Source organism: Excalfactoria chinensis, chromosome 1, assembly GCF_039878825.1.
Source record: "Excalfactoria chinensis isolate bCotChi1 chromosome 1, bCotChi1.hap2, whole genome shotgun sequence".
Lineage (NCBI taxonomy): Eukaryota > Metazoa > Chordata > Aves > Galliformes > Phasianidae > Excalfactoria > Excalfactoria chinensis.
The window spans coordinates 56,830,811-56,845,397 of record NC_092825.1 but is presented as its reverse complement, the minus strand read 5'-3'; the positions used below and the strand labels follow the sequence as shown (position 1 = coordinate 56,845,397).

The 14,587-nt window shown below is 50.1% G+C and overlaps 2 protein-coding genes across 12 annotated transcripts in view; one reads left to right on the top strand and one right to left on the bottom strand.

Moving 5' to 3' along the window:
* Positions 1-5,332, top strand: part of WASHC1 (WASH complex subunit 1) — a 38,626-nt gene extending 33,294 nt beyond the window's left edge. For both annotated transcript variants that reach the window (XM_072342457.1, XM_072342452.1), the window contains 7 exons: positions 13-149; positions 937-1,072; positions 1,914-2,118; positions 2,611-2,775; positions 3,114-3,272; positions 3,913-3,981; positions 4,536-5,332. In XM_072342457.1, coding sequence (XP_072198558.1) covers positions 13-149; positions 937-1,072; positions 1,914-2,118; positions 2,611-2,775; positions 3,114-3,272; positions 3,913-3,981; positions 4,536-4,687 — 1,023 coding nt within the window. In that variant the 3' untranslated portion in view covers positions 4,688-5,332. The remainder of the gene's footprint in view (positions 1-12; positions 150-936; positions 1,073-1,913; positions 2,119-2,610; positions 2,776-3,113; positions 3,273-3,912; positions 3,982-4,535) is intronic.
* A 557-nt stretch (positions 5,333-5,889) lies between these two features.
* The window catches only part of DDX11 (DEAD/H-box helicase 11), a 29,301-nt gene continuing 20,603 nt past the window's right edge, over positions 5,890-14,587 (bottom strand). For 7 of the 10 annotated variants that reach the window (XM_072342395.1, XM_072342387.1, XM_072342407.1 and 4 more), the window contains 14 exons: positions 14,491-14,535; positions 14,306-14,373; positions 13,754-13,792; positions 13,404-13,527; positions 12,815-12,949; positions 12,254-12,366; positions 11,408-11,480; positions 10,959-11,062; positions 10,060-10,209; positions 8,105-8,173; positions 7,830-7,930; positions 7,324-7,408; positions 6,646-6,721; positions 6,086-6,468 (listed from right to left, as the gene is read on the bottom strand). In XM_072342395.1, the coding sequence (XP_072198496.1) occupies positions 6,224-6,468; positions 6,646-6,721; positions 7,324-7,408; positions 7,830-7,930; positions 8,105-8,173; positions 10,060-10,209; positions 10,959-11,062; positions 11,408-11,480; positions 12,254-12,366; positions 12,815-12,949; positions 13,404-13,527; positions 13,754-13,792; positions 14,306-14,373; positions 14,491-14,535 (1,427 nt within the window). In that variant the 3' untranslated portion in view covers positions 6,086-6,223. Of the gene's footprint in view, positions 6,469-6,645; positions 6,722-7,323; positions 7,409-7,829; positions 7,931-8,104; positions 8,174-10,059; positions 10,210-10,958; positions 11,063-11,407; positions 11,481-12,253; positions 12,367-12,814; positions 12,950-13,403; positions 13,528-13,753; positions 13,793-14,305; positions 14,374-14,490; positions 14,536-14,587 lie in introns of all 10 variants that reach the window. The other 3 variants (XM_072342417.1, XM_072342423.1, XM_072342449.1) reach the window with 1 other exon arrangement.

The window sequence follows — 14,587 nt, the reverse complement described above, 5'->3', positions numbered from 1 at the left end:
GTCTTCTTGCAGGAGAAGCTCAAGTACTTCCCTGTGTGTGTGAACACCAAAATTCACCAGGAAGATGATGCAGAAGAAGGTCTTGGCAGCCTCCCAAGGAACATCAGCTCCCTCAGCTCCCTGTTGCTCTTCAACACCACGGAGAACCTGTGAGCTGGCTCAGTACCATGACTGCCACCTGTCTCTGCTTGTGCTCAGAGGAGCTATCCCTGCCCCAGGGCAGCTGTGCTGCTTGCTTTCCTGGGGATCTTGCTTAGCAGACTCTTGACAGGACAGGGTTTGGTAGCTAGCAACCCTTTCTCACTCACTCTGTTCTATGGGTGGATTCCTCCACTCACCTGCCTTCAATCCAGCTTAACACTTCCTTGTTTTTCCTGTCATCATCCTGTAAGTTCTCACCAGCCTTGAGAGTTGTTTCTCACCTGCCCCATTTGCCTGCTTAGGTACTTTCTCCTGATGGCTCCTCGCAACAACACTTGACCACTGTCACTGCTTTAATGTCTCCATTGCCAACACACACTGCACTTCCCTTTCCCATCTGATTTTACCTCATCCTTCTGCCCACACTGAAGATCTTTTAAGTCCTAGTTGAGCTTTCCACTGCTGGACTTCCTCTTTCTTCCCAAACCACTGATTATTTCCCCTCTTTTTCTTTTCTCCTCCCTTAATAAGGCAGTCTCAGGCCTGAAAGTGGGAGGTGAGCTAGGTAATGCGTGGCAGTGTGGTGGGGCTTTGCTGCAGGATGGATGTGCTGGAAGAATGGAGAACTGATAGGCTTCTGGCTATGGAGGAGCAAGACAGGAAAAAGGGCTTGAAGGAGACTGAGGGATGCCCCAACGTGTTCCACCTGCTTGAGTGACTAGGGAGCTCTTCTTCAAGTCCTTCTTGGCTAACACTGTTGAGGTGCCTTGCTGAAATGCTTGCCTTCTGTCCTAGGTACAAGAAATATGTTTTCTTGGATCCGCTAGCAGGAGCAGTGACCAAGACCCATGTGGCTCTGGAAACAGAGACAGAAGAGAAGCTTTTCGATGCTCCCCTCTCCATCACTGAAAGGGGACAGCTGGACCGGCAGGTGAGATGTAGCCGAGGGGATGTAGTTGCTTCCCAGTCAAGGGTATGTACTTAGCTTTCCTAGAGGAGGAAAAAGCTTTTGTAGGGTGGAGAACAGTATGGGAATGCCCCACCCCCCATGGCCACAGGGTAACTTGCTTATCAAAAAGACCTTGCCTATTTTTGTGCCTGCAGTCCCGATCTGTGCTTAATGGATGAGACAAAGCCCTTAAACTTGGCAGGTGTCTCTCAGTCATTTGCTGGATGATGTGAGAAGTGTCATGTGATATGATTCACCTTGCTGCTGGACCTCAAAGTTATAGAGGACTTTGGAGACTCCATCACTTGATCATCTGTCTCCCTTGTGCTAATTCCTGTAGAGGAATGGGTGTGAGGTGCCACTGCTGGAAGGTGCCTGGAGGAAGGCTCGTGCCCTATTGTTCCTGCTGGAAAGGGCCACTTGCTAATGAAAATGGAAAGGCCAACCAGCCTGAACAAAGGGGTGTGATGTTTGTTGTGGACATGGGGCAGGCAGGGCATCAGTCTATAAGGCCCCCACCTGACTGACCTTGTAACAAACACCCTGTAGTGACTGTACGTAGGGCTTTATTGGTGTGTGGTTGAATGTGTGGTTTGGGGCTGGAGAAAGGAGGCTGGGAGCTTGTTGGGTCAGACTGGAGAAGAAAGCATTGTGTTTAGAAAACAAGAGCATAGAGTTGTATGGCCAGCTGAGGGCCAGCCACAGTAGCAAAGCCCACCTGAGAGCTCAGCCTTGACTGCCATCCACGCTGTTCTCTGCAGTGTCCTTGCTTGCTGCAAGGAAATGGAGTGCCTTCACTGCACTGTCCTTTTGTTTCTTTTAGGTAGCAGAAAATTACTTCTATGTGCCAGATCTGGGTCAGGTCCCTGAGATCGATGTGCCATCCTACCTGCCAGACCTGCCTGGCATTGCTGCAGATCTTATGTACAGCGCTGACCTGGGCCCTGGCATCGCACCATCTGCTCCAAGCAGTGCTATTCCAGAGCTGCCCACTTTCAGCACTGAGTCAACGGAGCCTTCACAAGCAGGTATTTCCAGTCACCATTCCCAGGACACTGTGAAGGATGAAGTGGGGAGGGGTTCACTGGAAGAAGGCGGAACAAGGCAGAAAGCTGCTTAGTGGAGAGGTCAGAAGGGTGCTTTTGGATCTGAGTCAAAGCTGCAGCCTGTTTAAGTGCTGGCCAGACTCTGGGCCCTTTGCCTCAGGTGACTGCAGGAGCCAAGGAACACTGTGCGGGGGGGGACTGGACTCAGAGCAGCAAGATAGGAATCCCTTGGGTGAGCTGGACAGGCCCAGTGGAATGGAGCTGGGGAACACAGTGAATCTCAGCCCTTGCCTTGGTCATATCTGCTGTAAGAGATGCTGCACAGGGTGAGAGTGCGTGGTGCTGTATGGTGTTGCATGGTGTATGCTGAGGGACTTGTAATCAGTTGCTGCTGAGGCTTGTGACGCTCTCAGCCGAAGCTCCAAGATTGATGTCCTCTGAGATTGTTCAGATGCAACTTCTTTCATCTTTCAGACCTTCAGGATCCTGGGCTCTTGCCACCTCCCCCGCCGCCTCCTCCCCCACCTCCTCCTGTTATGCCAACTATCGTGCCTCCCCCACCGCCCCTGCCACAGCCTACAGCCCCCTCTGAACCAGGCCGGACAGCAAGTGAGGACAGTAGCAAGGCTGTGCCTGCAGGTAAGGGCTGCACACCTCCCATCTGCTTCACTGGCTGAATCTAATTCAGCTCCTTAGGTTCAGTTCATGCCCTCAGTACCCTTCCAGAATGGCCTCTTTGCTTTCCAGTGGAGGAGAGAAGCTGCTCCTGCCTGCCTGTGGGGCTGCAGGCCTTCAGTTTCATCTTGGCAGGCCTCTTGCTGGTTGAGCTAAGTGCGAGCCTGTGACTGAAAGTGTCTGTGTCAGGCTCACAGTCCCAAAAAGAAGATGGCAGGGCATCAGAGCAGCCCTTTCCATGGGGATCTGGCTGGGCTTGCAGCTGTACCCGGGGCTAATGCATGTCCTTCTTATCCCTGCAGCTTCAGTCCAGGGAGCCCCAAAGGAGGTGGTGAACCCCTCAACTGGACGTGCCAGTCTGCTGGAATCCATTCGCCAGGCAGGGGGCATTGGGAAGGCCAACCTCCGCAGTGTCAAGGAGAGGAAGCTGGAGAAGAAGAAGCAAAAGGAGCAAGAGCAAGGTGCTGATTTGCTATACAAATCTCATCTTCCTTTCTCTCTGCCCTGGGCTGGGGAGGTGTAGGTCTGGAGGAAGACTGGCATCCAGGAGCACAAGGACTATACAGAGCAGAGAGGTGCTCTCTTCTTACGGGTTGGCATAAGGTCTCAGTATTTCCATTTAGACAGCGCTCTGTGGACTTGGTACGCTCCATCTGCCAGGCAAGCATGCGTTTTCTAGGTGGACACCCGCTCTGTCTTAGGATGTGCTGAGAAGTTTACAGGTGCTGCTTGAAGGACAGTGGAATCCCTGGAGCCAAGACAGGAACAGAGTTGAGCTGGTTTGAGCACAGTGGTTTGGGTGGCTGCTGAGGATATTGGAAACAGTTGATTTGGCAGAATGGGACTGCAGATGCCCAAGCCTTCTTGTTTCTGGAGCACTTCCACACTTAAATTTCCCCAGAGAACGTTGTTACCCCCCTAGTACCCGGCTTCCTAATGTGAAACTGGGCTGTGTTGGGAGGGGAGGACAGGGGTTGTGATATGAGGCTGAAGACTGTGTTATTCTTCCTTACTCTGAAAAGAAAATGCCATTAGCTGCCTTACTGCTAGGCTCAGACTGACTCTTCCTCCTCAAACTCTTGGGGTTTTGCTCTGTTTCAGTGAGAGCTACGGGACAAGGTGGAGATCTGATGTCAGACCTCTTCAACAAGCTGGTGCTGAGGCGCAAAGGTACTGTCACACAGGGTGGGCTGCTCCGTCCCCCTAGGGAGGGGGCAGAGCTTTATCAGGCACCTCAGTTGTCAGCCACAGCCCTAGAACCCGGGGCAGACTCATTCCTAGGCCTGTGTGCCACGGCACAGCTGGGAGTGCATTTAGAGGGGGATGTCTGGGGAACCTCCCATCTCATGATCAGCTGGAAACACCAGAGGGAGTGTGTGCCCAAGGCTCTGAAAACTGCCACGGAGAGGGGCTCTGCACAGGGTGAGACAGCAGTATCGCATAGAATTTCATCAGTGCAAGGGGAGCTGATCAGTCACCCTCAGAGCATCTGTGTTGCCCACAGAGGGCAGGGGAGGGCACAGACCTCAGGTGGAGCTCTGCTGAAACAAGGCCTTGAAGGGAGCTGTGGTGCTGTTTAAGCACATCTGCAGTTCTGCTTGCTTGGGTCAGCTAGCTGCTGAAGGCACAGTGCCACGAGGCATGTGTTTCACCTCACCTTCACTAAGCCTGCGTGTTCTCTAGGCCCCAGGTGCCACTCACTGGAGCTTTTCTTTCCCTCCCAGGTATTTCAGGGAAAGGGCCAGGAGCCTCAGGAAATCCCGATGCTCCTGGCAGTCCTGCTGGTGCCTTTGCTCGTATGTCAGACTCGATACCACCCCTCCCACCCCCACAGCAGCCCCCAGGTGAAGAGGATGAGGATGACTGGGAGTCATAGATGGTAGCAGTTGTGCATCAACATGAATCCCAGGACTCTTGAACTATGCACCTTTGAGTCACCAGTCTGGAAGGAGCTACAGAAGGTGGGCTGTGGCATGGGAGGGGCACCCTGTGATTTCTTCTGGAAGAGGGGCAGCAGGAACTAACCACAACCAAATTGTTACCGATGAGGGGTTTTGTTCTGCTGTCTGCTGGTCTCCACCCCAAATACTACAATCCAGTTCAAATCCCGCTGCAGCTTACAGTGAATCAATAAATCCTGCCTTAGCTGAAGGGCAGTGGGGCAGCTTGTGCTCAGAGGATCAGAACAAGTATTGTTCCTGATTTCAAGGGCCCTTGGTCTTGCCTAATGTGGCTGGCGATGACTGCAGGAGCATCCCTGGCTGGCAAACAGTCCTTGCCTCATTTGTCTCTGCACCTTGCTTGCTGAAGCTCGTGTTTGTTTGGGTGTTACAAGTTCTGAGTCCTTGAAGATGAAGCTGGATAGTGGTGAGTGAGCGAGTGAGAGTGGAAGAGAGTCTGTCCCTTCACGGAAAAGTCTAATTACTGGTGCCTCTGTACTTGCTGGTTTCTTTCTGTCCCTGACTTGTGGCAATTCTTTGGCTGTTGCTTTCTGAAAAACTGCAATAAAGCTCAAGGAGGAGGTCTTAGCAACCTTCACTCTGATAAAGGAGTGAAACGTGCTCAATAAAGAGTAGCTTAAGGGAAAGCCCACCCTCAGCTCAAGCTGGTGCTAACCTTACACCACCACCACCAACCACAGGGCAGGAGGGCACCAGCTGTTTACAAGCCCCCCCTACTCCAGCTGCTGATATTGGTGAGTTTCAGGCAGAGCTTAACCAGAGTGGGAGTTGTGTGCCCTCAGAAGGGGCAAGGGACTCAGAGCAGAAGTTTGTGAGAAGCAGCTGTGTTTTCCCTTCTGGGGCCAATTAACACAGAGGGAGCAGGTACCAGCTCCACGTCTAAATTTAAAGTGCTTTCTTCACTGTGAAGAGCCTTGAGAGGCAGCATCCAGTCGCTGCAACCGGCAAGGAAACAAAACAACCTCTTTGAGCAGCCTGAGTTTGAGATGACAGAAAGAGCTGAGTGTGGCTGTGGGATTACACGGCCGTCTTAGGGGGTCTGACAACCAAAGTTGGCCACTGATGTGACAAAGCCATTGTGTTCAATCCAAATAATCATAATCCCCACGTTTAAATGTCTGGGTTGAAAATATTTAATAGACTTACATAAAATCTTAACAGCTGTAAACAAATAGGAGCCTCCTGCTACCTTCACCAGTGTCGGTCCTGCAACAGGTTTCCCTCGTGTTGGTGAAGGCCAAGTGCTCATACTGAACGACAAAAGGGGCAGAGAGGACATTAACAAACTACTTGGAACAGAAGAACAGGAACCTGCGTTGCTTTGGGTGTTCTTCAAAAGGTGTGGATCACAGAGTTGACCTACAGCCGGCTTCTCTGGTCTGCATCAGTCTGATTTCCCTCGGTGGAACTAGGAACACATGAAACCAGATAAGGTCAGGGACAAACTAACACTAAAGCACCAAACTGAAGGTGTGAAGAAAGTACAAATGAATACAGTGGGAAACAGGTTCTGCAGCAGTATGTGAGAAACAAGTTCTGACCTTTCTTAACTCTGCAAAAGCTGATCCAAAGGCAGACTTGACCTGGATTCTCTCCCTGATCCACTGTGGCAGCTTGTTAAGGATGGCAGGGCGTGCGTACCTGTGGTCCAGGAGCAGGATGCTTGCAAAGTCCTTCTGGTGGCGAATGGCTCTTCCTGTACAGAGTGTACAGCTGTGTTAAACTGCAGTACTGAGCTGTTTGTTCCCAGGCAAGTAAGCTCACGTCTGCATCATCTGTACTCAGAATGATTGGTTCTGCTTCCTTTTTCCCATCCTGCTTTGGTGCAGCCACATTTTGTATCCCCCAGCCCGTCCAAGGAAGGATGAATTACCTATTGACTGGTTTACTGCCTTCATGCACAGGTTTTCAATCAGCATCCTGCTAGGTGCCTGGCTAGCAGCTCTTGGCTGGAAAGGAGAAATAGGTCAGAGTGAACATGAGGCTGATGTTAATCAAACTAGGGAGAGTCTTAATGAAGAAGTGAGGTAAACAAATAACTTTTATCCTGGCAGAATGAGCGGGTATCCACACAGACCCCAAGCTGAGTGCAAGGAGGGACAGAAGAAAAGCTGCAGTTTTAGGAAATGATTTTGAGCAGTCACAGAGCAGCCTGAGGCCCCCTTGAAAGCAAGAACACTTGTCCCTTGCTGCTCAGGAACAGCATCTCCAGTGGGCAATGAGTAAGAAGTACACCAAGAGAAGTGAGCCTGGCATACATCTTCTACTGCTTTGCCGTCTCCTCTGCTGTGAAGGGACCTGGCTCCCCTTGGAGCACACTTCCTAGGAAGCCCTGCTGTTGCTTCCCTCAACTGACCCCTGTGCATAGGGCTTACTGTACACATGCAGCATGGGGATGGCTGTGCTCCCATTACCACAGTCTGAGAAACATGGAAAAGCTCAAAGGAAAAAGAAGCCTTTGAAAGCAACAGTGGAACTCAGGTGCCAGGAGGGAAGTTAGTAGTAAAAATCAGAGGTAAAAAAAAAGTCAGAGGTGTTAAGTGTCTGTTACCATTGTTTTATCAAGCCAAGTCATTTTCTCTTGAAGCTCTGGAGATTTAATGTTGGGGTAAGGCATTCCCACCATAATCACACACCTGCAAGGGATGAGGGAGGACCGCATTATTCTTTATGTCTGATCCTAAAGCACTTTGCCAACAGACTGATAAATTAGAGGTCACTGTACCCCTGAAAGACAGCCAGCCTTGAAGACCAAAGGCGGCAGTAAAACACAGCAGTCTGACAAGCACACTCTGAACTGGAAGCTGCAGAGGGATTCAGGGTGCCAGAACAAGGAATTATTCTAGCTCAGCAAGCCCAACTGCATTACGCACATGAAAAGTACGCTGGACAAGTGAGTTTTATGTTACCTGCAGACTCCGTCCCATTGGCTCGAGCATCAGCCCAAGCCACGTGATGCCCAGACTTTCTATCTATGCAAGTACCAGTGCGTCCATCCTGCTCACAGTCACTGCACCACAAGCCAAGTGCTCACCTCTAAAAGAGCAGCCACCTTACCTTCCCAGGTCATCCGAGAAGTTGATCCCTTCACTCATTTTGCCTCCAACTACAGAAAGCAGCAGGGCCCCAGTCATCTGGCCTCCAGCCTGGCTGCACCGCTGTCAGAGAGGGACCGGCAACTTAGACCAGAGCAGGGAAGATTTCTGTGCTTCAGAAACACATACCTGGACCAGAGCCCTCTTTCCTAGCTAAAAGCTGCAGTGCCCTCTTTACAAGAGCTCCCTTCCGCAGATGAGATGATTCACTCCCACCGCCCTGCCAGCTCTGCTCACCTTTATGCACTTGGCATACTCCGCCAGCACCTGCTCCACCTGGTTGGCTTTCTTGGGCTCCTGAAAGATCTGTGACACAGCGCATCAGTTGCAGCATCAGGAAGCAAGCAACAACAAAGCAGATCGTTTTATTCACATGCCATTAAATAGCATGTAGAACTAAGACCAGGAAAGGGCAAATATACTGTACAAATAACAAACCACTTAACCAGTACCTGTCCCCTCTACCCTTGGAAAAGCAGGGCATGCTCACTACAGCACTTCTCAGCTGCCCTCTGAAGGGAGCAGCAGCTTCTCCTGCCCTCCAACATTCCTTTCCAGCTTAGGCAGCTTTGTCTAATGCTACAAGAAGTCAGAAGTCATCCGAGAGATGACAGGCTGGAAAGCACATGCCCTTCTTCCAGATAGAAGTGCAGCAGGATGGAGAGACCCTCCAGCTGAAGGATCTCAGAGGACACTGATTGGACCAATTAATTTGAATCACCAGCTAATTCCATGGAATGGTTCCTTTGCCCAAGAAATATATTCGTTTTCTATGCACAGAGTAATAGTTCTTTGTGTTATTCCAGCATCCCTAATGGAGTTATAAATGAACAGGTTACTGAAAGCCCTTGCAGTTAATTGAGCCTGGATCTCAATAGGTGCTGCACCTTGGCTTAAATCACAATGTATTGTTCTGGTAAACAACAAATGCAGCATCCATCTTTTCTGTGACAGTAAAGAACATGCAGGATGCGTTTTCTTTCGGTTAGCAAGGGGTGCTGTGAGCGTTTTACCAGCCAGAGGCAGTCTTTCAGTAGAAAAATAAGTGGCAATTACAAATGTAAGCCAAATCTATTTAATTCATTAAACAGTAGCTATTTAATCCTCTGACTTAAATTAATTTTTCCTCTGTAATTTAAATAGAATCTCAGTGTGATCTCACCACAGCCACCTCAGGAAGGACTTTAACCTTCCTCTTCTATGATACGATCTCGTGTGTAGGCAGCTGAAAGTCACACTCTCTGCACTGCTACCGAATTGCTTTGCTAACGCATATCCAATTTGCTGGAGACTGCAAAGGCCAAACAAGAACAGATGAGCTGAAAGGCAGAGCAAGCGGCATGACTGCGGTGTGAGCCCGTGGAGGTGCCAGGCAAACCAGAGGGACTCCCACAGAACACACCTGAAAGCCATTTTGAATGACGGCCGTGCAAACACGTGGAGAAGCTGAAGCGTGGTGTTTCCACCACAAAAACCTATAAGCAGATCCACATGCCAGAATGCCTGCACCAAGGCTGTGAAATGGTGGGACTGTGCTCTGCTAATGCCTGTGCTTAGTTATTAGCTTTTGATAAAGGAGAAATCAGTCACACTGCCTGAGCTTCAGCAGCATCCGACCTTCAAGTACTTGGGACGCGACTTGCACAGATTTCATATCTGCAGTAATCTCCCTGTTTAATGTTTCTCAGTGCATTTCCAAAAGCAGTCGCCACTGCTGGTCTTTCGGTTCTCAGCTCTATGCTTCTACCAGACAGACACTAACAACATTTGTCCTATGAGTCTCAGCCTAGTGCAGTTCTGTCTGCCCCTTGGCCACACTGGTCTATGGTCAAGGGACAAACAGCTGAGCCTAGGAAAAAACAGCTCCCTGTAGCAGCTCAGCTCAAACAGCTGCAAAGGAACAAGCTCGCTGGCTACAGAAAGCAAAGACCGTCTCCCCCCATGGCCACTACAGACTGCGTGCTTAAAGAATCTATAGCTGCATTTAATCTAATTTAGATCCCAGCTCTGTGATCAGCCACCCGGGAAGTATCATTTATTCATTACTGGAGGGATTGGCTAGATAAACATCTGCTCTGCTCTGCTGTACAGAGTATGAGAACAACTCAGGGAGAGGCCTGTAATGCATAGATAATTGTTTGACTTTTGAAGCTCCTATTTGCAGTACCAACTGCCCCTGGCTGCACAATTACCTTCTTCTTAGTTGCCAGGCGGGTGAGCAGCCCTGCTTTCTCCCAGTGCGCATACACCTGCTTCTCATAGTCATAGGAGGGGAAGAAGCACACCACACCTCCTGGGACCACATTGCACAGGTTGCAGAGGATTCGGCCTGTCTCATCCATCTGCAAGAGAGAGACAAGAGGATATTGGCAGCTGACAGGAGCTCCGGCTAATGCCGCTCCAATTGTGTGCATGATCCCAGGATCACACCTGGGATATGATCCTGGGATCACACCACAGGGGTATGGCATGCACCAGTGGAGGAAAAATGTGGGAAATATGTGAGGCCTGAGCACTGCTAAGGGAGATGGGAATTGCCAAAAAGCTGTTCGCTGCTTGGCTTCTCCTCCTAATTTAGTTTCCATTGCCAGTGTGGAGCAGTGGTCGCTCAGGAGGGTCTATTCCTGTTGTCCCAGTGGATGGAAATGTCTCATACTAGAAGAGATGTGGAGAGCTAGCTAGCACATCTGGTGGGATCCAGAGCAGACCCACCTTGTGCTGGGTGCTGACTGAGGAAAGGAAGGGAGAAGTGCAGAAACATCTGATACCACCCGTGTGGTTATTGCCGTACTGCACAGGGCTGCCCTGCTCCACTGACAGTCCTCTGATCTGGGAGGTACCCACAAATGCAGGATCTCAATACAGCCAAACAGCTGCTAGGCTTCCTCACCTCCAGGAGATTCTTCTGAGCAGGCAGCTCAACACCACTCTCCCAATTACCCGGTAACACACCAGCCCCAAATCCCACATATCACCCCTCCCATGGCCTCTGATCATTACCTCTCTGGGAAAGTAGTATGAAACACAGGCAAGTGAACAGAAATAAACAGATAAATAGAGACACTTCAGAATGGTATAAAGGAAGACTGACCATCTGGGGCAGGTCTCTTGTCTGGTAGGTGAACTCCAGCTGCTGGTTGGAAGGACCGCTGCAGAGGACTATAGGTAAAATGTTTTCTGGAGGGATCACGTGTCCTGGAGACCAAATATAAAGCAGTGAGAGTCAACATGGCTGCCCATGCACCAACAGTGCCAGCTGGACAGCATCACCTGGGTGCAGTGACACAGGCATGCATTTGTCTGGCTAGGCACTCAGCTGCTCTGACCTCTGCTCCCTGAGCCCCTGGGAAGAAGGCGAGGTGCTGCCTGCTGCTGCCGGCCAAGAGCACCGAGGAGCTCAGCAGGAGGGGACAAGCACCCCTTTTGCTGCCATGATTTCTAGGGAAGGTGCCATGTTGCTTAGAGTGCTGACAAAACGGCACCAATGGCAGATGGTCTGACATAGATTATGATCCCTCCCTGTTCCCCCAGCACACCTACCACAAGAGAACTCCACGATGCGTGCAGGATCCACACCAGCACAGGACAGCAGCTGCTCTCGGAAATCAGCCACCTGCGGATCGCAAGCAAAAGAGGGATGAAGAAGTCCCAAGGGACACTGCCTCAACAGCCCTGGTACTGCTCCTTGAGCATCAGCACTCAGCTGATGAGCTCAGTAAGGGGGGCTGCCAGCAAGGAAAAAGATAAGCTTTCTCCATGACGTGAAAACTGAGGGCATGAGAATGCTCAGCCAGCAGCCATTCTCTGCTCTCAGGCTTGTGGGACCTTCTGTGCCCCTGCCTTGCTGTCTTCTGCTCAGGCTAAGCCAAGCGCTCAGGAGCAGAACCTCAAGCTGGCCCAAGCCCTGCATGAAATGCAGGCAAAGTGCCTCTTAGTGCCCATGCTCCTGAGTCTTGCTGTGGCCCTGCTGTGTGGGTTAAGTTCCCTTCTCTCTTCACCCATCCTGCTCCAGTTTCAGACCTCCCCTGGCCCAGAAGCCCACTACCAAGACTCCCAAGCACCGTACAGTCCACATTGTGAACTACAGCTATGTCCTCTCTCTGAGTTGCAGACGAAAGGGTTCAAAGTTGTGGAGGCCTTTCAAAAAAAGGCCACTGCTTCTCCAAGGTCCTGCGCTTCACAACTTTCTTCCATCCCTCGTCTTCACAAGAGCAAAGAGAAGATTTCAGGACATTCCTACCCAGAAACAGGAATGGAGGAGGAGCAGGACAAGTCTTTTCCCCACACACACCACAGGAAGTGAGAAGAGCATGTCCCAGTGGGACCAAGCTCTTCCCTTTCAGTGCTTGCTTGTAGATAGCACCAGAGATGTCCTTATTCCCTCACCGGCTGCATGGTGCCCCCAGCAATGATTACAGCACGGCATTCTTTCACCACCTTGGCAAAGTGGACGGCTGGATTCAGCAAGAGGAATTTGAGGCTGCTCTGACCAATAGTGCCTGGAAAAAAAGAGGTGGCACTGTGAACTACCTGAAACAAACAGGGATACAACAGACACTTCCTCTTGCCCTGGACACTGGTAGATCCCCACCTCTCAAAACACGGTCCTGCTATTCAATGCTGCCATGGCAGCAATGGGTAATGACAACCCCAAAGTTACTTTCCATCTCCTAGTCTTCCTGGAGCTACAAATGGCACACTGAATTGCAAGATACAAACTAACATCCAAAGTGGGAGCTGAGATCTGCAAGCCCCAGCCCCAGTGCCCTTGTTAAGAATTCCTTTGTAATCATGAGAGTCCTCACACAGCCTGAGCCTGCCAGCCTCAATCAAGGTTGCACAGGTACGTTCTGGTAGGACTACAGGCTCACAATCGCCCCCCTCCTGCTGGTGAAACGGTCTGTTTGTAAGTCATGTCTCCTTCCACCAGCTCTCCTATTCCAGTACCTTGCCTATTGAGAATGACTCTACCATCTTCATTTGCGTTCGTGAGGGCTGAGAGAAATCCCTCGATGTGCATCAGAGGAGAGGCAGCTTGGAGCTGGTCATTGTCAGCCTCCACGGGAGGGCTCTGGAGAGGTCCTGATGGCAAGAAGAAAAAGAGAGAGGCTGACAGTGCAGGCTATACTTCTAAAGACAGTTCCAAGTGCTAAATACAGATGGAACGCGATATCCAAGTTCCACGTCACTGCTAATAACAACAGCATAAAAAAAAAGATCTGGTTTTATAGCTGGCAACACTAAACAGTTACCGATGATAGCTCAGGTTGCAGAGCCAGCAGGTCACAGCAATGCAGAGCTTAAGTACATTCAGTATAAACACAATCACATCACCCCACTTGGTAGAGACCTCAGGAGATCTAATCAAATGCATAATTGCCAAAGTCATCTAGTCAGATATATTAAAAACCCCTCTGCAGTACACCTCCTGCAGTCTCTCACTCTTTGGTTCTGCCCTCCCTTTCCCTCATGCAGACGCACGTTCCACATCCTCACTCTGTTCATAAATGCCCAAGTGGAAGATGTCTGAACTCACCCTCCTTATAAGATCCCTGCTGGAGAGTCATAAGGAAGTTCTGCAAACCGGCCAGCTTCTGGTTCTCCTTGTTGGTCTTCACAGCTGGGGCAGGATTGCCGTATCGCTCCACAAATCCGAAAAGCTGCCAAGCAAAAGCCAGAAAGGCTAAGACTACCAACAGCAGGAAACAGATAAGATAGAAACAGATTTTCTGGCCTGGTACAGATAACGTTCCTTGGCAGGTGTTCACAAACCTGCCCAATCAGAATCTATCAGCAAAATCCCATTATTTTTCTCACCCATCAAATCAAACCCAAACAAGTCATGGAGCCAATGCTGCAATGAGCACAAAGCTGCAGTAGCAGTACCTTCCTACTGATGAGGCTCTTCTCACAGTAACGCTGCACCTGTTGGAAAAAAAGACAGCAAAAATAACTGGTGCTCAGCATCCCACCTCCTGTCTTGCTGCCCTCAGTCTGTGCCCAAAAGGGCTACAATTTGCTGTGCTTGCTGTTCTCTTGCGGAGCAGTGGACAGTTCTTTGTGAGACAATTCGTTTCAGAGTCACTGCTTCTAGAGAGGGAATCTCTTTGGTTAAAGCACTGCGTATGGAGATTTGAGGGATGGGTTAGGTTACTGGAGTAGTAGTTTCTTTACCCTCAACATTACAGTTCAGCTTTGCTTACAGACAGCATCTGTGCTCATAAACATTTAATTGCTTGTTTTCCTCTGCCCCAAGATCAGCCATCCAGCTTTAATGCACTGCTAACCAGACAGTAGCAGGAGAGTTCTCTACAACAAGGAAGCATGAGCAAGCTGCTAGAAATGTGGCACTTGATCCTACTTCCAGCTCTCACATAGGCTTCATGATAACCTTGAATAAGCCATCAGCTGTACCCTACAGAAGAACACTTGTGCTACCTTGAAGAGGTTGATATTGTCAGTCTGGCTCTGAAATAGGAAGTCATTGATGGATTTCAACTCTGTCCCTAAAAGAAAAGGAAAACAAAAAAACAACTTATCAGCTGCTTGGCCTGCAGCCTCTTACTGCCCACATCCGTGTTGCTGCCCAGTGGTGCTACCTCAGGTGTTTGCTACAGTCTTACCTGCTTGGGAAACTGCCTGGCAGCTAGGATTTTGGTTCACATTTCCTGTAAAATATGAAAGCAATTAAATGAAGGCTTACTATGAGCCTGTCAATGT